At 38.5% G+C, this 22,454-nt stretch overlaps 1 protein-coding gene across 3 annotated transcripts in view; it reads right to left on the reverse strand.

Annotated features, from left to right (window-relative positions):
• Nucleotides 1-6,889: 6,889 nt before the first annotated feature.
• The window catches only part of sema3b (sema domain, immunoglobulin domain (Ig), short basic domain, secreted, (semaphorin) 3B), a 72,680-nt gene continuing 57,115 nt past the window's right edge, over nt 6,890-22,454 (reverse strand). For all 3 annotated transcript variants that reach the window (XM_004554021.3, XM_012919871.4, XM_076878077.1), the window contains 14 exons: nt 18,355-18,474; nt 17,928-18,021; nt 17,676-17,795; nt 17,414-17,556; nt 17,208-17,322; nt 14,753-14,822; nt 14,488-14,632; nt 12,939-13,158; nt 12,758-12,849; nt 12,335-12,376; nt 11,806-11,963; nt 11,627-11,682; nt 10,651-10,790; nt 6,890-10,430 (listed from right to left, as the gene is read on the reverse strand). In XM_004554021.3, the coding sequence (XP_004554078.1) occupies nt 9,939-10,430; nt 10,651-10,790; nt 11,627-11,682; nt 11,806-11,963; nt 12,335-12,376; nt 12,758-12,849; nt 12,939-13,158; nt 14,488-14,632; nt 14,753-14,822; nt 17,208-17,322; nt 17,414-17,556; nt 17,676-17,795; nt 17,928-18,021; nt 18,355-18,474 (2,007 nt within the window). In that variant the 3' untranslated portion in view covers nt 6,890-9,938. The remainder of the gene's footprint in view (nt 10,431-10,650; nt 10,791-11,626; nt 11,683-11,805; nt 11,964-12,334; nt 12,377-12,757; nt 12,850-12,938; nt 13,159-14,487; nt 14,633-14,752; nt 14,823-17,207; nt 17,323-17,413; nt 17,557-17,675; nt 17,796-17,927; nt 18,022-18,354; nt 18,475-22,454) is intronic.

Raw genomic sequence — 22,454 nt, forward strand, 5'->3', positions numbered from 1 at the left:
TCCTCCTTTTGTTCTGTTCTCTGTTGAGCTGATCCCAAACTGCTTCAATAATGTTGAGGTCCAGTCCATGACTGATAGTGTTCAATTGTGTGTTTTTTGCATCTAGGTATGCTTTTACTGCATTGGCAGTGCATTTGGGATCATTGCCATGATAAAATATGAAGCTGTTTCCAATCAAACAGTTTCCAGATGGTATGCACCGTGTTGCACGGTGGATCAAAATCTGACGGCACTTTTCTTCAATTTTGACAAGATCTCCAACACCACTGGCTGAACTGCAGCCCCGAACCGCAGAGCCACAGTGCCTCCACCGCATTTTACGGACGACTGTCTGGATCTGGAGTACTTAAGCAGAAATTCTGTATTTAAGTAGCACAGATACTTACATTTAAAAATACTCCAAAAGCTGAAGTACTGATTAAACTTCTTTACTCAAGTACAAGTGAAAAAGTAAAGGCTCTGAAATGTACTCAAAGAAAGAAAGTAAAGGACAATTCTACTAACCATTTTCTTCTGCACAAGTTGTGTTCATTATTAACTAGTTATCACAAAAAATCTCTGCAAATCTATCAGCTCACTTTTTTGGAAAAAAAAGTCTTGATATCCTGTGTCTGTGTACAGAGCAGGGGGGAACCTCTAGGATCAAACTTTTCGGGAGGGCTCAGGCCCTGATCATAAAGTCATATTTACACTGCCTTGCAAAAATTATTAATGGAATATGTTGTTTGCAAAAAATATTCAGTCCTTTTCACATTTACACACCTTAAATCAATCAAGTACACATTAAAATATGACTATTAACAGCAACCTAATTGCCAATTAGTACCCATTGTGGTGTTTAAGAAAAAACAAAAATTTTAAAGAGTGGCACTTTAGTTATAAAATCTAAGGGAAAGGTTCAGTAATGTGATCACAATATTCCAAATTGAAGGAATTGTTTATAGCAAATGAGATAAGCAGAGAAAAGTGCACAGTGTTTATTTTCAGTCTCTTAACAACACAAAGGCAGTACATTTTACCTAAAGCATTTAAAAACTCACACTTCTACTCTATGCATCTGGACATAATGCTAACTAATTGCTTTTACATTAAAGTTTTCTCATTCATATACTGTAAATCTTCCTGTTTTTGTGCAGAATAAACACAGGATATCACATTGGAGACTGTTTTTGTGGTCTGTCACTAAAATGTAATGCATGTTTATAGTGATACGAATTCAGTTAAAAGCTACATTCATGTCAACTCATATCATAACAGAAGCTACCCTAGCTATATAATTTTATTGACAGTGATTGCATGTCCACTTTTACTTGCTTCTTTTTGTCCAGTGCAGTACTCTTAGACTTTGACTTAGAGCTTTTTACTCACTGCAGTAACTAGTGTCATTTTAGAAAACTGTCTTCATTGATTGTTTTTCTCCATCTGTCTTAGATTCCCTCTGGTGTGCCCAAAGAAAACAATCCTTCTCTGTGGGAAAGAACAACTCACTTGTGGATGTTCACCTGTCTGCCTTTGGCTGCAACACCTTCTCTTGTGTAATAAAACTTCTAAACCTGGTTCACCTCTCATCATCTGCCTGTGGCTCCAAAAACCTGTGCTGGTTTTGACTTTTGCAATGAATTAAACTTGATGTTTCTGCTATTTTTGTGGAAAGCTACCTGAACCTTGCGCTATGTAAATCAGAATACATACTTTACATCTTTAAATTTTAATTGTAATAAAGTTACTCAGCTTGAATCAGTTAAATAGAACATCAGCAGAAAAAAAGAAGTAAACCGTTCTTAACAATCCTCTATTTTCTGTTGCCAAAATGGTAGAAGGTGACTTTGCCTTTGAACAGAAAATGAGTAGGGAAGGGGTTAACGTGAAATTCAGCATGTGGGGTAATTAATATCTCTCGTACTGACTAGAGGAGTTAGTTGAAGGTTTAAAATTCCAGTGTTGCACATAGCACTGAGCAGTCCTTGCCTTATAAATATGATCTATCCTGTCTTTCTTATCTTTCTCCATCTCTGAGTGAAGTTTGCTCTCTTTTTTTTCTCTCCCTGTGAAAACCAGCAGCTGGACCTTTAGCTAGCAACACACTGTGCGACAAACTGCACGCAAAGTTTGTGTTTGCTGATGTTTGTTAAGCTGATAGAAACGCTGCATTTGAAATTACCTGCTACTTAAAACATGACTCCCTTTATGCTTCTCACTCCAATTATGTAGTGCTAGCTAGATCCTGAGGTTTCGCAACCACAATTGATGAACATCTGCCTTCATCACAGTGTTCTGCTAAAAAACATAAAAACACTTTAACCCCTTACTGTGTCACTTGATTTTGCCTCGTTGATCTGCCTTTCATGTGTAACTCAGGCTCAGACTGGTTTGATATATGAAGGCCCACAATGACATAAAAATTACTTGAAACAACTGTTTTAAACCAAAAGCCTGTTTTGAAGTAGTAGAAAGTACAGATATTTGTTTAAAAATGTAAGGAGTAAAAGTAAAAAGCTGTCCAAAAAATAAATACACAAGTAAAGTATAGATACCTGAACATTTTACTTAAGTAGAGTGACGAAGTACTTGTACTTAAGAAATGATCTAGCAAAGACCTGACAAAAGACCTGCGAGATCCATCCGGCCCTTCAGTTGCTTCAACTACTGTTCACTGAACCCTCATCAGAAGACCAATTTCCTCAAAACGTTTAAAGAAACACTCCACAGCATGCTATGATATGCTAAACTTTCACCTAATAGCTCTTTGGGAATCACGTTGTTGTTATAAAAATACTGTTTTATGTCACTTAAACTGTCCTATCTTTGACATTGTTCGTGGATTTAACTAAATGAGAACAAATTATGACATTTTAATAGGCTGCTGGTAACAAATTTTAGCAAAAAGTTGTCTACTATGTGTTAACAGATCACTGGCTCATACCTTTTGTTAACTAGAGAACGACCCAGAGCCAATGATTGATGCAGACACATACAGATCGGTATCTTGATAAAGATACACAGTTAGAAACATACAGTGTACATACACATGCACATAAGTACTGACCATTGCACCCTACAATGGTTCCTCAGTTTAAGAAGACAGGTAACTGTGTGTATGTTTAATCCACGTTCTTATCATTAAACCCCTGTTGCTTCATTAGTGAACCAACAATTGACTTCTTTTCTTTCAAAATAACCTCACTCTTTAATCTCAACCCTGACTCAACATACGAGTCAGGGAACACATAAATAGGAACAGAGTGGTAAATAGTAACCAGTAAAATCAGTATACCTCAATTATAACTCCACAGAGCACAGCAGACCCATTTTAACACTTGCAGAATAATGCAGCTCATTGAGAGCACTGGGGAACTAATGGGTTGCCAGTTTGAGTAATATGGACCAAATTTGCCTTCCTATGTGTTTATGACTGGTGACCGCATACTCCATTTGTGTGTGTAAGCGTCTGAAAACTTGAACATATGTGAATGTTTTTCATGCGTAAAGGAATGGTCGTGGTCTTGCTCGTTTCTTTGTGTGCGCTGTGTTGTAAGTCCCAGTGTGCATGTGTGTTCATGTTCCCATTGCTAAGCGGCCTGCCGTGACGATTTCAGGATGAAGAATGTGGGTCCACATGTCAAAGATGTAGATGCAGTTAAACAGTTACAGTTTTTTACAGTCGCTAACAAGCGCCTACCCATACTTCAGATACTTTTTCTAAACTCTTAACACAGACCCACACCTACAAAACACAATTGGCCAAATGGATAATATCCTTCCCAAAAATACACTTTGTTAAATATATACTAACTCCTCATTTCAAAATTAGAACACATCGTTCTCTGCACACACTAACTGTACAAAAACACTATAAATCTGACTCAAAATGAAATTAGTCTGTCAAAGAATAACACTTGTTTTCACTTCACAAGGTACATGCAGTCAATCAAAGTACACCAGGTTTCAAAATACTGGCTATTATTGACATTACAAAAACTGCATAGACTTTTATGTTTCAGTTTCACAGGTATTTGCATGCGAAACATGCAATCCACCATATTGACACCAGAAATGTCTTGGTTGGTAACTGTATGTCCACATGTACAGTAATGTTCACATTCAAAAGCATTCCAGTAAAAAGCAAACAAGTTTTTGTTTCTTTACTGTTTACCACAGGAGGTACAGTAGAAACACGGTATGATAGGACAGAGAAAGTTTTACAGTATTGCTTACAGTGAACAAAATATCCATGAAACACACAAGAGCATTCTGAACAAAAAAACAACAGCAAAAAGCCAAGATAAAAAGGGGGGGAGGGGGAGGGGGGCTATAAAAAGGCAAAAGATTTGCATCTAATCTCTGCGATCTTCAGGGTTAGGCCACATGTTTTCATCAACATCACATCTGATGTTATCCAAGTCGATGCACCTGGGATAAAACCGCCTGGTATGTCGGATCCACCGACATATCATTGCAGAAGCAGAGGTTTTTATACTGTATCTAAGGTTTGGAATATTGTTTTTGCGATTGTGGGATGTTGTGTGTTAACATTCGTAGATACTACAAGAACAGTCCATAGTTTTGTTGGGAGGTATAACTTGTCTGTTAAGAAAATGTAAGCATTGTGGAAATGTGTTCACTGACTGCATATTGGGTGAACACGACATGAAATGTGTGAATGGTATGGCCACAACAGACCGATGCTGTGCTAATTGTGTTTAGAGTTTTGCAAATGTGACAACTGTTTGGACAAACGCTTGTTAGCGACTGTAAAAAACTGTAAATAGGGAGAGCTACAAAAAGAGAGGTCAACCATGCAAAGCAGCTGTCTGCTGCTTTCTCTATTCGACATGTCTGTGCTAAATGTGTATTTGTGTTTGTTTGCACTAACACCACTGATTATCTGAACAAGTAACAATTTTCATCAGCAATAACAGGACAGTCAGTGGGCTTAATAGTAGTAAGACAACAATTAGCAGCTTGTTGTTGGTGTGTTTTTATTGAGTGCTATAGTTCACTTTTTGGCAGCTGGAAATCCAAATGATGTGTTTCTGCTTCCGATTTCTAGGAATGATTAACACTGTTAATGTTACACATCTATCAGTTTTACTATATAAAACATCACCATTCAGCCTTTCCAATGTCCAGCCCTGTATGTGGAGTCTCAGTTTTATAGCAGCGTAGTCATAGCGACTAGAACAAAAATGATCGTTCTTACACTGCCACCATGTGGTCAAAACACAGATGACACTCCAGTCCTGGTAAATTACAGTTTTTTCTGATTGCTTAAGCACATTTATTGTAACTATTGGCTAATTTTGCAAAACTCTTCACACAAATAAGAAAACCTGTCAACCAATAATCAAAACATTGTAGTTCTCTTGCAAAAGCAAACACAGCTAGATTAACTCTTCACACCTTCGTAAAAATGGTGTTTCCGTATCAAACAGTACACACAAGCCATCATCTACTAAGCACACAATGCGCCAACTGCACACTGATGGTATGAATACAAAACACATCTGGCTTTTGCTTTCCCTGTGCACAAGGTAGGCTATGTCAGTTTGAGCTCATACTTCTGTCATAGATCCATAAGCATAGAGGGATCCAAACTTCAAGTACTGGTGTTTATTCAAACACATCAAAACAAACACAAGTGTTTATTTCCAAGTATAGGATTATTTGCAATCGCCATAATGACTATATGGGTTACTTGGTCTGCAGTGAACATGCTTCCTCTGCCCCAGCATCTGGTCATCTAGCAATTCTGTAAAGTAACAATTTCAGTATTTTTACATCAATGGTGTTGGTGTGTTTCTCATTGGCATATGGCAGTGCTACAAATCTTTGTGCGAAGTGACTGTACTAACCGATTCTCATTTCAAGATGTCCTTATGGTACTTGCTACAGTGTAGCGGCTCGAGTTAGGCTGGACCTGTTGGCCAGCTACCCTCAGGGTCATTCCACGGTTGATTACATGGTCCACTATTGTAGCTCTGATGTCATCAGTAATTCTATTTCTTACTCTTCCTACCCTTCCTCTCCCCCCTCCTCATCTTCCTCTCCCCCCTCCTCGTCTTCCTCTTGCTCCTCCTTGTCCTTGTCGTCCTCTTCATCCTACTTCTTCACCTCCACGTCCTCTTCCTCGGCCTCCTCTTCTTCTCACTCTTTCTGCTCCCTCCATTGTACTCCGCAAACACAGCTTACCTGTATTATAGTGCTTAGGCTGATTGCAAAGTGAACTAATTATCTAAAGAAGTTTTCACATGTGACAGTGTGCCAGACAGTTGGCAAATTAGTGTTAATGATAGCCATACATGTGTATACTTTTGCTAGGAGTGTGTTGGAAATTTGGTAATTGAGTGTTGTGCAGTGAATTGTGCCTACAGTTTTGCAAAGTGTGTGTTACAAAATTGCAAACTGAGTGCAAAGCAGTTTTTGTGCTTTTAGTTTTGCAAACTCAGTGAGTGGTTTTGCTATAAGTCTGAATAGTTTTAGAGATTGTGCTACAGGAATCACAGTTAGGGTTTAAGCATTCAGAAAAAACTGTAAAAGTTGAAATAAACTAAATTTAATAAAAGATTGATCTAAATGTATCTCTCTGTAAAACATATAAAACAAGTAAGTCACTTAAAAATGTAATATTTACACTTCTTTAACCTGCAAGGAGACTAAAAATCAGTGTTTGAAATTTAGTTGTTTCCTTTTTTCTGTTCTTTAAAATTGTCATCATTTTTATTGGACCATCATTCTGAGGTACTGAGAACCTGTAGTTGAATGTTTTTGTAGTGTGAAGTGCATTTAGTTACTATTTTATGTGCAGCTAACTTCCTGTTTTTTCATATTTATGTAACTTCATGAAATCAGTTCATTCTGATAGTTGAACAGGAGAGATTACAAGCAAATGTGGAAGTAACTGCATATTTTTATTGTGTTAATGAAAAAAAACATGACAAGACATTTCACAAATAACTGGGAGTATTACAGTGCACCACGTTACTTTGGCCTTCGACCTTTGAACTTTCATCTACAGACCACTCTACACACAGCTGTTCCTTTGCCATTATATACAGAGCTTTGCTTCCCCCCCCGAGACTCACACACGGACACGCACGCATAAAACAGAAGCATACAATTCACCCACCCTCACACACACACACACACAAACACACACATACAAGCTTCTCCTTGTGAGCTGTTGAACAGGGGTGGGTCACATGACATGGAATCCAACAGGACTATTTGATTGGAGGACTGTGTGCACATCAAAGACTCTAAGTGGACACTGTCTTTAAGGAAGAGCTTCTCCATTGGCTGTAATGTACAAAATTGTTGGGGATGAGTAATTTTAAGCAAAACACAAACAACACAGATGTAAATCTACATGTATAGGAAAAATAAAAATCCACCACAACATATCAGCTTATCTTTGCACATAAATACATACGAATAATAATAATAATATTCAACATTGTGCTTTCTTTCTCCCCATCTCTTTCTTGCCACCACACCTTTGTCAAATGCATTAGCCACTAACATTGGTCATGCAATTTCAAGCACAAAACAACAGCTGGGTTAAAAGGAATACTCAGGCAGTTTGACATCACTACCAGTGTAAAAAAAATGCAGTTTTGTAAGAAGGAAAACCCCTATAGAGTTAATATTAGCACAACTTAAGTAGTTCTGTGAATAAAAAGCAGGCGTTGGCACATGCAGAGACTAGCAGCATGCTCCTGCAATGAAAATCAGTTTACTTATTTACTTATGCAGTAACCCCTCTCTACCTGGACGTGGTGTCAAAATGCAGAGTGTCCCTTTTACAGGCGTCAGTCGGTTCAGTTCAGTTTAACGAGTTAATTACATCTCTATAAAGAAGGTATATAAATAACAGCAACAATGAATCCAAACATCAAAAGTCCACTCACAGGTCTAGTTTATGCCATGAAACATAAACAGACCACATATTCATCATGAAAAACAGACTGAACGCAAATAAAAAGCATGTTTTATTTTACAAGGCCAGCCAGTTTCACTTTCTTTCATGTGGATAGACTATGATACATTAAAGTATGGTACCACAGGTAGGCTTCACCTAAGCCTGTACACACAATGGACACTAGGGGCAGGGCTACACACACAATGTTAGCACAGACAACCAACAAACAAAGACTTCTATACAGACAGTACACAGCGAGAGATTAGACTAAGACATGAGAAGGAAGACCTTATAGTACTAATTGTCCATTATGTAGGGATGACATCATTAAGCAGCAGAAATCAGTAATACTAATGACCGGAACACCAAACCGAGAAGTGATTACAACAGTGTATGAAGTCAGATAGAGTTGTTTTTCTTTTCTGTTGCAGTGAAAATGCGCTGTGGTTTTTATAACCGTGCTAGACGAAGAATCTGTGACTCGCTTAATTTAAATCTTTGCATAACTATTTAAAAACAAACAATATATGCAAGAACAGTGTAAAACAAAAGAAGTACCGCTTCGAATACCAAAAAAAAAAAAAAAATTAAAATTAAAATTATAGACTCACTCATAAATATCATGCTAATATATATACCGCAACGTAGCCCAGAAACACAGGTTGTCATACTTGGAGTCCACCAATATCTTTCCTTTTCCTCTTCATCCTGCTTGCCATATTAATGCTCCTCACCCAAAAAACACCCGTCATCATTTCGTCTTAATGTTTACGCACAAAATGTTGAAATCAGCTAATTTTTAATCTTTGGAGTGAGGTTTTGGATTATGTCAGAGCTCTTCCTACTGTATTTCTTGTATTTTTACACATAACAGATACCAGGTTAGTTTTAGACATACTTATTTAGGTTATTATTTGCTTTCAAACTGATTTCTTTGTGCTCCATCTGTGTCTTTGTACTGTAAACATCTTTTTGTCATTTCATGGAATTCCGAGTAGATTTTCCTCTACTCTTTCTACAGTGGTTCAAGCCAGTATGTAAAACAATATATGTAATCACATCAGGCCAAATATGCCTGCTCTCTAACTATGACCACCTGCTTTGCATTGTTTAATTTAGTTTGCTGTGACATGCCTTAAATTGCCCGAGGAAACTGCAAAATATATTTTTTTAAACAGCAAAATATAACATAACCAGTTATTTGCTGTGATGCCAGGATGCCAGCTCTTTCTTTTGTGACAGCTTTATGTAATATGCGCAAAACCATGGAAAGGTGACATTATTATGAATGCACTTGCTGTGTACAACACCACAGGAAGTTGTTCATTTCTATGAACAAGTTTCAAATGTTACTTTTTTTTTTAACTGCCTGTGCAATTGAACTTAAATAGTAATGTGTTTCCAGTTACTTTTTTGTACGTTCCAGTTGCTCCGTTCGGTCCCATTGTGCATAAAACAAGAGTCCACACTTTTGCTACGCTGGCAGGAAATCTTCAGGGCAGAAAAGCCGTTTGGAGTTAATCCAAAATTTTTGGGCTTACATTTGTTTCTGTGGTTCAGTCCTTTAAAACAGTGTGCACACTGTGACGCACTAACTACACGCAATGTGTAATTGGATTTTTTGAGATGTGGAAATCCTTTGCTATGAACCCATGACAGGTAAGTGAGTTTATTGCTCACACATAAAGGTGTGTTTACTCCCATGTATCTGCTAGTAAACTCACTAATCTAGTGGAACTATAAAGGGATCGTGCAGAATCAGTTAGAGCAGCACATGCAGGGACTGGCCAGTGGGATGAGGACTCAGGGATTGGACTACCATATAGTGGGGGCATCCATAGATAAATATACACAATAGAGGAGGTGCTGTGTGTGTCCGTGTGTGTAAGTGTGTGCGTATGTGGGTGTATCTGTATGCGTGAACACCTCCAGGAGTTCTTGGTTTCTCAGTCTCTGTCGTTCTCCTGCTTTCTTCTTGTTTCAGTCATTCTTTTCTCCCTCCATTTCTTTCTCCACATCGTTACTCCCCTGCACTGCGTGGCGCACGCGGGTTTGGTTTCCCATCGTGGGTCCGACGGTTTCTCCCCTTCCTTATCTCCTGAAGATGCTTCCATTTCTTATTAGGTGGGCGGACAGCAGGACGCAGAGGTGCGATGTCCTTACCCACCTGGTCACCACCGGTGTTCCTGCGTGCCCAAACCTGCTCACAAATCTGGTCAACTGTGTTTAGGTTCGGATGGTCCACCAGCTGCATGAAGTCCCGGTACCAAAGCTTTTGATTGGTCATTGGGGGTCCGCCTCCGCTGCGGGGGTCTAATCGAACAGGGGCATCGGAGGGTAGATTGGAGACAAATGAAGGTGTGGAAGGTACGAGTTCTAAGGTGATGCCTAGTAAAGTTTGGGTGAAGCCGTGCTCCATTGCATGGCACTGGTAGATGCCAATATCTCTTTTCAGGACACGGCGAATCAGAAGACCTCTGTCTGTCTGGAGTATGCGATCATCTAGACGGACCTATAAGCAAGAAAAAATCAACTTAAATCATGAAAAGAAATAAGCTCTAAAGCTGCAAAGCTGTTGTTTGCTAAAGTAATTATAAACGAAAGAATTTGATTTCTGATCTGATCTGATGATGCAAACACACACAAAACATATTCATGACCTATAAATGCCACAGTATACTTTAATGACTTCTCGGTCATCATCTCTGGCCAGTGTCAGCCATTCCTCTCACCTCTTCTCGTCGATTCTGTGGATGTTTCTGGAAGGTCCAGGTGATTCTGGCCTGAAGGGATTTGGGGACGCACTCTAAGAAAGTGCTACTTCCCTCTACACCATACAGCTTCTTCTCTGCAATACGATGCTTATGATGATCTGCAGGGGGCAGCAGAGACAAACACAAAATGAGTCAATGTAGAGCAGCACATGTGCTCACTAATAACAAAACATGTCCAGGTTAGAATAAGACAGAGGAACCTGGAAGGATAGGATGGTGAATCCAGAAATGTTACTAGAAAAAACAGACAGGCAGACACAGGTTTGAGAGTAACGAAATTTCTATTCTCTGTATGTCCTGTACATGTGGCAGAATTGACAAATAAAGTTGACTTGACTTGACTTGACTTGATAACATTTTCTAAAATGAGTGATATGACCCTAAATCTTAACCACAGCCATAAAATTGCACAAAAGTACTCAAAGACTTAAAAGTCAGCCTACATCAAGGCCAGAGGTGGGGAGAGGATTACACAGATTACTGGTGAAACAATGGTCTACAAACTGCCAAACAGACTCCTGATCAGCATTTTATGGTACTTTGGGGTAGTGCCGATCTCATCACAGACAATTACTCTGACCTTCATTAGTTTTACACAACACAGCTTGCATGCCAAATGATGTAATCGCATTACTCAGGAGCTCCTTCAGTTTGAGCGATTAGCCTGATTCAGTTTTGTGGCAGCAAGACAGCAACAAAATGCTGGTATTGTGGCCTGAGCGGACAGAGGTCACCAGGGGTGAAAGCGGGGGATATTTTAGATTATTTGGCATAAGGACTGTAAGATTTCAGATGGCAAGCTTCTCAATGAGTCCAAGAAGCATCAGACTACAGCTTGCATAGTTTAGTCTTAACAAATAGGATTAACACCAGTTTTCCTAACATGTCTACAAAAATCATTGTTGTAGATATGGAAATGATGAAAGAATTGTACCTCCTGAGCACAGAGTGTTAGGGTCTCCATTTCTTACATCCTGGCGGCGAAAACGTCTGTAACAAGTTTGACATTTTAGTTTAAGAAAAGGAATGTTTTATTGCACGACAGTATTTGCAAATTCACTTTTTTCTTTTAAGTAAAGATCATCTGTTATAGGTCATGTTAATGTCGAAGACCTCTTTGTGTTTGGCAGGTAGCGAGTACAGGAAGTTCCATCCCAGGCACAGTACGGGTCTCTGGCCAGGCAACACTCAGCGCAGGCCTTCCCGTATACACTGCAGCGGTGAAGTGGAATCTGGGCAAGGCCTGTGTCAGAGCCGACATACAGCTGTTGCTGTGAAAACAAAGCAAGCAAAGAGAAGCATTTAAAACATGCTTTATTCTGAAACAGCACAACAGCTTATGTGCCAGAAATACCATCCATGTGTCCATTATGGCAATTTATGTTGGCTCTCTTTGGTTATATTGTGCAATATCCATCATCACCATTCTGATTTAGTACAGCCTCAGATACTATATTGCTCTTTCGGGGCATATAAATATATTGCTGTGCAGATAAACAGGTCGATTAATTTCTAAGTCTAGATATGTCAACCATTTCCACTGTGAAGAGGAAATAATTGACTAAAGATAATACAGTGCTGCACTGTTTGACATACTCTTAAAAACATGATTTTGGGGCTTTTAAGAATTAAACAAGCATACCCGCTTTGAGGAGATCTGCATGTTGATGATAGATGAGGCGTCCTGGGAAGGAGAAGAGATGTACCAAACTAAATAACATACTTTTTAGATTTGACCAAAATTATCAGTATGTAGTTCAATTTTATTTATATGGCACCAAATCAAAACTTCAAGGTGCTTTATATTGTAAGGTAAATATACTACAATAATACAATAAACAATGGATGTATACATGCATATGTATACAATGTTCTTTCAAACTATCCTTTGTTTTCCTCTTTAGGTCGTGTCCAGGGAGTACAGTACACTTAATAAAAGGCATGCAAGTTTGAATGATCCATTAATTTCAACACTTCATTGAGATTTAATGCTTGTAAGAATACAACATGTCATGATGACTAAATGTGCTAAATACATGTACTTTCATGTACACAGTTTTCTTACTTTGAAAACTTCCAACTCCTCCAGTAAAAGTTCCTCCATGTTGTTCCAGCTCTCCTTGGGGACACTGATCACCTTTAGTACTGTCCCTTTATCTGAAATTTCACACACACAACCGCTTAATAACTAATTTCATCATTTTCCTGTTTAACCCTAGAGTTAGAAATGATTACTGCTCATTCACCTGTGCCAATGAACATGACATCGTACTGTCCATCAGCAGCATTGACTCTGTCCACAGCGATCTGTGTAAAGCTGTAGTCCACATTGGTCCTGATGAAGATGGGCCTTCGGCTCATAGGGTAGACCGGGTTGTACATTAGAGGGTGGTGACGCGCGAACTGAATCACATCATCTGGGAAACCTTTTGTTGACTCAAAGCTGCCGAATGTCTTGCTGGGGCACTAAAGAAGGGCAGAAAAAATCGAATTAGTATTTTGGGAACTTAAAAAGTTTACATTGAGGTTAGTGCACTTTACTGAACATCAGTGGGGATACAAATAAAAAGAGGATTTTAAAAAACTACTACTACAGTGAAACTACAGTGAGTACACATTTTCTCTCAGGACCTGAATGCGTGAACGTGCATGCATGCGGCTGCTGTAAAGCTCTGCAAAAAACAGCTGACTCTGAGTCAGTGCTCTCCTATTTACTATGTTTGGACTCGGTCATTGCACAATGACTGATATTTGATGAGTAAACTTGTTTTGTCTTTCTGGATGTAAACTGAAATTAAATGCTGAACTTCTCAGCACTTTAGCTGACCTGAAGTACACAAAGCACAGTTCAACAGAGAGGTGATTATGGTGTGATGGGTCTCAAGGACTTAAAAGAGATTTACACCAGGTCAGAGTCCAGCCACCCTCTTTAATTAAAATTCCAGTCCTGGATTTTCTAAATGCTGAAAACTCAATTTAGCATCATGCAGCATCTATTCTCATACAATTCCACGTTTTTCTTTTTACTAATTTGCACTTTATTGAGCCACACTGTTTGGTTTTTTTTTTTTTTTTTGTGGGTTATGCATTTTAAATCAGAATGTGCATTATGTGCACTTTTTGCGTAAATGTACTTGTAAGCAAGATCGCGTTCTTAAAATCTGATTTGTTCTGCTAATTTTACAATCCAGCGAGGTAATGATGGCGTGAGGGAGGGTTTTCTGTAGGCCAAATACAATTAGTATTCTGCATTCATACAATAGGGATTGTTCTCCAGCAGCAGTAACAGCTGAAGCTCTGCATAACAAATCATGCTGATGCTACACTTGTGTGCTTAGCTGAATGGAAAGGCCCATAATGAGCACATATTGATTGAAAGGAAAGGGGGTTTGGAAGAAAAAAATATTTAATATTGAATACTGTCTCAATGTAACTATGAGGCCATTTTTTTACAACTTTTTTGTTTTGTTTTGAGTTTTAGTTTGAGGCAACAAATTCAACACTGAAGACATACTAAAGAATATTCCACTGTATGTGATGGTCTAGCATTATTAATTTATTGGGTCATTAAATCTATGGCAATGTGTTATATATTATAGGATGTATATATGTTTTGTACTTAAAATCAGATTTTAAGTAATAACTAAACATTAACGTAATCTAAAATATACACTTCCAAGTAAAAGTTTCTCACAATTACGCAAATATGTGTACATTTACTTGATCAGCCAACACTGCACTTCTGGAAACTCTAGATACTGTGACGCTGATGCGCTTTTATGATTACTGACATACCATTCCGGGGCGGGGATAGGGCACTTTTCCCTGGAAGGGGACCCACTGGTAGTTGGGCCCCTCTTTGTGAGCAAATGGCCCCAGGAAGGCCCTCCGGATGTCATTCATGGAGTAGAGACACACAGCTGAGCCTTTAAATACACTGCTGCTGGTGGACAGAGGGAGTTGGGTTAGATGCAACAAAAACACGCAAAATACACAAAAACGTCTCTCCTCACACACAGACATGCACAAACATACACACGTAATATGAACAGATTCTGACCTGGAAGTGGAGAAGACGGTGTAAACCAGAGGGTTCTTTCTGTCTCTCGTCTGCAGCAGGAAAACATCGCCTAAGGATGCACACACACACACACACTGGTCAGGTGGCAGTAGACTAACGGTCAAAGGTTGAGTGAAAGATAAACAAAACCCTTTGGCCATGTCTAAGAACCTTAACGAGACATGTTACTGATAACTGAGGGTCATGACATGGAACAAAATCCACCACAGGTTCATGCAGCTTATAAAAATCTTTTAAACAAACTGAGTTTCATTAAGTTTTTGCTTCAATTGTCAGGTTTGAGATCTCCATAATAAACAAGAGCGTATTTCTTAGTCTTGAGCCACAAAATGTGTTTCCATGTACTTTAATGAAATTCCTGCTTCTAAAGACATAACATGGTGCACATACTTTAATAGAACAAAAACTTCAGATTAACAATTATTTATTTTTACATGGATATAGTTGGAAAAAATCAAGGTCAAGACAAGAGACTGAAAGTTCATGAGGGAATGTGATGGACAGATGTGGCCAAAGGGTAATTTAGACTTTAGCCTAAACCACTTACTTTTCCTTTCACTATGTCATGAGATAAGCACAAAGACAGATCATATTATAGCCCACAGATACAGCCAAGAAAGCTCTATCGGAAACATCTTGAGAGCTGAAACTCGTGCAGCTGCTCAGCAAACCACATGACTGCAGGTTCGGGGAGTAGTTGTATAACAACAAATAGCTCCTTCTTTTAAAAATATATTCCAATAATAATTTTATTAATACGTATAAGTAATTTCTCATTTTGGTAAAAGTAAATCCTGAATTCCAGATAGAGTGAAACAAACCAAAAGCAACTTGTTTTTTATTTGAAAGAAATCTCTGGTCATCTCAGGTATAGTTAGCTAAATAACTGGCCTGCATGTCTTTTTATTACACCTAACTGACTCATTATGAAGGTGAAAACCCCATAAAAAGGTTCCTAAATGCTTTATTGTTTATATTTTAAAGCGCTATTGCTGATTTTAAAAATTACAACAGAAAAATTCTGAATGTCGACTGTAAATCATGTTTGAATGTCAGGTCTCTGATAAAAACTCAGACTTTGTGCTAAAGTGATACTGAGGTCTTCTGATCTTCATGACAGACTCACTGTTAGTGTCTATTCTCTGATGGAATAACTTCCACAATTAGTTTTTGCACTGCGGGTTAATGCTAAATTTATTATAAACAGGACTATTTCAGTTTATAAAAAAAACAAAAAACAAGATGAGGAGTGCCAAACTACCAAACATCACAGCTATGTCCATTTTGTATTCACAGATAGCTTTAAAAGGCAAAAAATGTGCCTAACATTGCTCTTAGGATACTCATCAGCTTGACTTGCATTTTATAACTTCTTATGGGTATGGGTACTGGACACTGCTCTGAGGATGGGTTCAATAAAGGGTCATTTTTTTCCAGAGAAACAAACATGATTTACATTTGTCCTCTGAGTCCAAGGATCCCTCATAGAATCACACTATATTTCACCAGACATTCATTTTATTACAACTGCAAAATGTGGTTAGAAATTGGCGTCTATGCGCCAAACTCATAAATCTCCTCCTGGAGCCAAAGGATAGGGGTTGAAAGAGTGGCACCGTCATGTCAGAGGAAGATATGGAAGGTTTTGGAGCTTAAACAGACCACAAAACTGGGAATGTGTGCTTGGTGTGCAAGGTGTACAGGACAGTCTTTAGAAAAGGCTTTTAAAAATATACACATATATACATATATATATAATGAAAAGTATAACTTCTCGGTGGAAATTCATATAGGTTTACAGGAAAATTGTGGTTTCTTTGTCATTTGATATGCTTTATAAATTTAGTCTCACTTCTGGATTTCATCTCCTGAAAACACATTATAGGTTTTTGTCATATGAAGAGTTACCAGAGACGAGCCTCTAACTTTCTCTAAACCCACAGCAAAAACATTGGCTTTCGATCAGGCCAGAATCTATTACCAATTAATCTGTCACTCATGCTTGCTCCAAGTCTGCAGGAATGTTAGACTGAATGGTAATCTACAATTGAGGTCAGAAATCCTTTTTTTTTTTTTATTATGCGTTCCAGGACCTTTTCTCCATTTGCCCGCAGAATGTCCTTCTGGATAAAAATCCAAAAAGGAAAATCAGCACTTTTTTTTTTGCTTTTCTGTTCTCTGTCTACTGAAAAGTGAGACTACCAGATTATAATGCACAATATCTTAGAAGCGGTGACAGGAAAAACAAAACGTTAGTAATGACCAAAGTTTTTTGGTGAAAGTGGCAAACAACCTAACAGGAGGAGGATGTCGAGTGAAAGCTTTGTTTACTTCATTTATGTTATAGCATATTTTTACTCAGCACAATTTTCATCTTAAAATAGTTCACACAGTACATACTTGTACTTCTGACAGTTTGCACAGCTGTACTTACGCAGCTCATCGAAGTACGTGTCGCTGCCATCAGCTCCTGGTACCGAGCAGATCAGACGGGTCTTCAGAAATGTTGTCCACTTGTTCACCAGGCTTCGCTGACCGCCCATATCATTCTGATTGGAGAAAAAATAGCCAAGATAAATTTAAGAGGATATTTTATTTATATTTGTCAACAATCCAGCTGGAATTGCTGCTGGATTTTACCCTGCACAGCTGTCCGATTCTGGAGTAGGTAGATTTTCCCAACCCTTGAGCCTCAACCGCTGTCTCCCGGAAGAAGAAAAAGACCTTATCGTCATCTGGGTTCTCACTTTCAGGGACCCAAAAGGACCCAACAAACTTTGGTTCTGGTAAAGAAAATCAAAGAAAAAAATTAGTCAAAAATAACCTTTCCTATCAACACAGTGTAATTCTTCATGTGAGTCGTCTCAACACATAATCTGATAAAAAAAAGACAAAAGTGCACCATTAAGCCATCTTGAATCATGCTGTTCAGTGCGGATAGAGGGGCGTTTCCCCAGGCTTCTGAAGATGGTGAAGTCCCTTCCCATTAAATCTGTGGCCACGCCTGCATACAGCTCATCACCTAGGAGACAGAATTAGTCAACGACTGTTTGGATAATATATTTGTAGTACGTCAAATCAGCCCAATTTCAAGACCCATTAAATGAACGTTCTTATTCAGTCATCTCATATTAGTTTGCATGGGTGCAATTACCGACGAGCACAGATGCAGCGTTGTGTCGAGGATCATACGGACTCTTTCCTTTCCCGTCCTCCACTTCAGAGGGGTCAATCCTGAACACGTGGTCCTGATGGACAGAGGAGGGAAGGGATTTTACAGCGTGATTATATTTGCATAGTCCTTCTATAAATTGGGGGTTTAATTTTATTTTTGAGATTTGTTGTAAAGTAGATGTAAATGCCAAATTCTTTATACACATAAGACCATATTTTAAGGGTCTGTCGACAGGTACACTGAATAGAGACTAAATTGGTTGGCAGAGGACTGAAGTTTCTGTGTTTGAAACATCTTATTTTCAGCAGATGAGAACAGATAAAGACATTGTATAATATTTTTAGACTTTCTTGTTACACTGTTGCATAGTGAGTGTCGTGTAGGTTGTGTTTTGTACATTCCTCACCTCCATCCTGTGTCCCACCTCGACAAAGGCACAGGTGGGGTGGAAAGCACCCGTTCCACAGGCGTATAAGTGGGTGCGGTTATAGTGGTGTACAATCTTCACGTAGTTCACGCAGTCAGACTGAAAGACACACACACATATAGTACTTATTATTAACTTAAAGGCTGATCTTTAGGAAGTTTTAGGAAGGAAACTGTTTTGTGATTGGCACTCTACAAATTCTGAGACAGAGTGTTAGGTACACTACTGAAACACAATTCTTGCATGAAATACAATGCCCTTTTTTCCAAGCCTGACATAGTGGTAGTGTTTACCTTTAAATACAGTAAATAGCTGTCTGCCATTTAGTCTATGATGTCCCCAGATCCATCTCCTACTCACAGGTTTGACATCATGTGTGTCCTGGTTAATACGACTGACTAACAATCAAATGGTCAAATGAATATCCACACGTAATTTAACCATGTTTCCTAAACTGCTATAATATCACCAATCTCTATAATAACCTTGCTGTCAAGTTTCTTTGACTTATATGTATACATTTATAGAAAAGAATGCAAAATAGTTACATAAAGAAATAAGATAAACTTATATTTCATTATCCATTTTATTTTTGCCAGACTTATATCTTTTCAAACCATTTTAATCTTTGTTCTATGTCTTCTTATTTCCATTATCCTGGCTTCTTTCTAATAACAAGCGAGCATGTTATTGATTCATAGACACATCTGTTCATCTCAGAATCAGGTTACACTGAGATGGATCTCAAGAGAGTGCTGGAAAAAAAGGATTTACTGTATACTAAGATAATGGATGGTACATTTTTCTTCCTGTCTTCAAACACCACGCTTTGAGGTGATTAGCCCATAAAGAGATGATACTATATGTGGACTGCTGTGGATACTACAATTATTGCCATTATCATGAGAATCTCACACCACAGATTTATATTGAATATGAATTTTTATAAATGATTTTCTGTATTGTGATTACGAAAGTGTTCAAAACAACATGTCATCAGTACATTGTTTATTTCTTATATATTCACACACTGTAGCACACATTTAAGCTTTTATCTTTCCATTTTGCGCTTGTCTACTTCTCCCCAGACAGGTCACTGTAACATCTGTCTGTCGATTGTTGTGAGTATTGGTGGATCTAAAGGTTTGGAAAGACATGAATCTCACTGTCAACAGCAGACAGTCATAATGCAAACAGCTCAGAGCCTGGATCATTTGGACAATTAAAAGACAAATTAATCATTTTTGGAGTAAATATGCAGAATATCAGTTTCTGTGTAAGCGTTCATAGAAAGTGAATTGTTTGGCCTGCTGTTTTCCAGGTCTCCTGCACGGCAACAGTTTAGTCAGCCAATCGATTGGTGAAACACCTTTATGTGTGCGTGTATACACTACAACAAGTAAACTTGTGTATTCACACAACAACTCCATCTCTAATCCCCTGGTAGGTTTTAAAGGCTGAATGGCAAGCCTTTGTTCTAAACCACTGAAGGTTATAGATATGTGTGTGTGTGTCTCAGGGGGCAGAGAAAGGTGAGGCACTCAGCAGAGCAGGAGGCTGACAGAGAAAAGTCTTTGATGTGACAAAGGAGAGAGATCAGGAGGGTAGGGAAAAGATGCATGAGCGACCCTGAAAAGATACAAAAAGAATGAGGTGAAATGATGACAGCAATCACTTTTTCTCATTGTCTGATCAGTGTGTGTGTGTGTGTGTGCATACATACAGAAGGGTTTGGGTGTGTGGAAGGGTTGGGTGTGTGTGTGTGTGTGTGTGTGTGGGGGGGGGGGGGGGGGGGGGGGGGGGTTAACGGGTTCCCTGGACAACCTTTGACATGCCACTGACTCATTAGTTGAAACAGTGAGCAAAATGAGGGCTGTGACCTTACAGCAGCTTGAGCTCTAAGTCTTGCCTTCACGTTTTATAATGCTGCATTGTTCTGCTGTAGATGTCTTTTTCTCTGTTTCTCTTTGTTCCTTCTGTTGATGATTAACCTGATCTACAGCATTAATGTAGTATTTTAGCCACTATCTGTGCTCTGTTTATGGTATTTGGCTCCATATCGATTGCTATCATATAAACTATGCTTCTTTGAGCATTTTATGTGAAGTGTAACGTGTTCTGGTTCAGTGGCTATTTTTGTGTTTGTCAGGTGCATAAAATTTAATCTACCAGGATGTCCTTGAACTAAATCAGATTTTTTCATTTGTCCTCGACATCTGAAACACTTCAAGTAAGGATTACTTAAATATATATACAGGGTAGTTTGCTTTTGAAATACAAAGAAAATCCATAATACGATCAGAGAGATCAGGAAGAGTGTGGAAGTAGAAACATCACTGACTTTTCACTGAGACTGGAGTGTTGACTGTGAGACCATTTTTATGTTTTGCTTTCACTTGTTGTTTGGTTAGGCTGAGGCACCAAAGCTATTTGGCTAGCTCGTTCCACTGGCTAAGTTACCAGGGTGCCTAGATGCACTCCATCTAAGACATGACATGGTTTCTGGAGGTCACTTAACTTTAAAAAACAACTAGGCTGTTATAAAAGCTGCTGGAAGCTTGTATTTTCCATTTGGTTAAAACCAGAACAAACTGTTTGAATTTGTGTAAAAGCAAAGATTCCAAGAGATGCAGGAAGCTTTAATAAAGTTAATGGCAGAGAGGGTTTGACTTGATGGGAATGGTGATGTTCATTAGATACACAACATATCACAGTGTAATAACATAGGAATGCCTTTGATCATCTCTGTGAAACGGGACAATGCAGTATCAGGGGATACTGGCAGGCCACATTTCTCCTAAAAATGGACTGATTTCTGGAATCCAACTCTCTAAGTGATATACATAAGAGGGTGCCTTCTTTCCATTTGTTTCCAATTCTTTTCACCGTTGTTTGTGTGTGAATTCCTGCACAGTGATCGTCTACACAATGCTGGAAAAGAAAATGTTCTTTGGTGGTTTCAGACATACTTGGTGGTCACTGAGCTTCTTCTCTCAGTAGTTAAAGATTAACACAATTCAGTTTGTGTCTTCCAGAAAGACTAACATGAGTATTTGGAAGAGTTCTCCTTTTTAAATTAATTCTTCCCATTGAGCTATTGGACTTCATTCATAATCTAATTCATAATGTCGCAGAACTCATTGTGCAACATGCAGCTTCTTGGATACCTTTAAAAAAATCAATTTTGATTTACAATTGTGATTAATGCATCTTCCACAGAGCATTTTACATAAGAAATTGCTTTGAATGATATACTTATGAAATAAAGAAAAGGATTTTTATTATTAATTCCTACCCATTGATTTATTAATGGGTCTTGGAAGGCACTGAAAGTTACCAAGTGGGTACTGAAATGACAGCATAAACACACAATCTATCACTTCTGCGGTTCTGAATATGACTCCGGCCTTACAGTGACGCCTCAGAGTGCTGAGTCAGACCAAGTGTCTGGGTAAACTGTCAACTGTTTACTGCCCCGCTCTAATTCTGTTTATCTGCATGTGTCTGTGTTTGTCTTAGTGTCCTGGCACATGCAAGGTGGTTTTACTGTTTGAAGGACTGGAGGGTTGTAAATAACAATATTAGATGAGGACAGGGAATATGAAGAAAGGACCAAACATGGAAAATGAATGGAGGGAAGAGATCAAGTGGCAGGGAGAGCTTTTGACCTCTTCCTATAGAAAACACATTTCTCTGTAATTAGGGTCAATAGTGCATGGTGGAGGTTTGGGTGAGTTTTCACACAGAAAAGGATAAAAGAGGATAAAAATAACATTTCAAAGGATAGAAATGTGAGTAAAAAAACTACTTTAATGCAAAATCTGTCATTTTCTTTGAACTTTTGTCTTATCACTTTCTTTCTCCCACAATAACTCATTATCTTCTTCATTACATTAATTCTCTTCATCACTCACAGTCTCCACAGTTACTCGCACTTTCGAACAGGACATATGCATACAGAAAACTGAACACACTCATGCACAGACAGACACACACACAGACTCCTGGTCAGGTGAAATTAGAGCCTGGATTTTTGTATGAATGGAGCCCGTTGTCTGTCTGCTACAGCTGTATAATCA

Source organism: Maylandia zebra, linkage group LG20, assembly GCF_041146795.1.
Source record: "Maylandia zebra isolate NMK-2024a linkage group LG20, Mzebra_GT3a, whole genome shotgun sequence".
Taxonomy (NCBI): domain Eukaryota; kingdom Metazoa; phylum Chordata; class Actinopteri; order Cichliformes; family Cichlidae; genus Maylandia; species Maylandia zebra.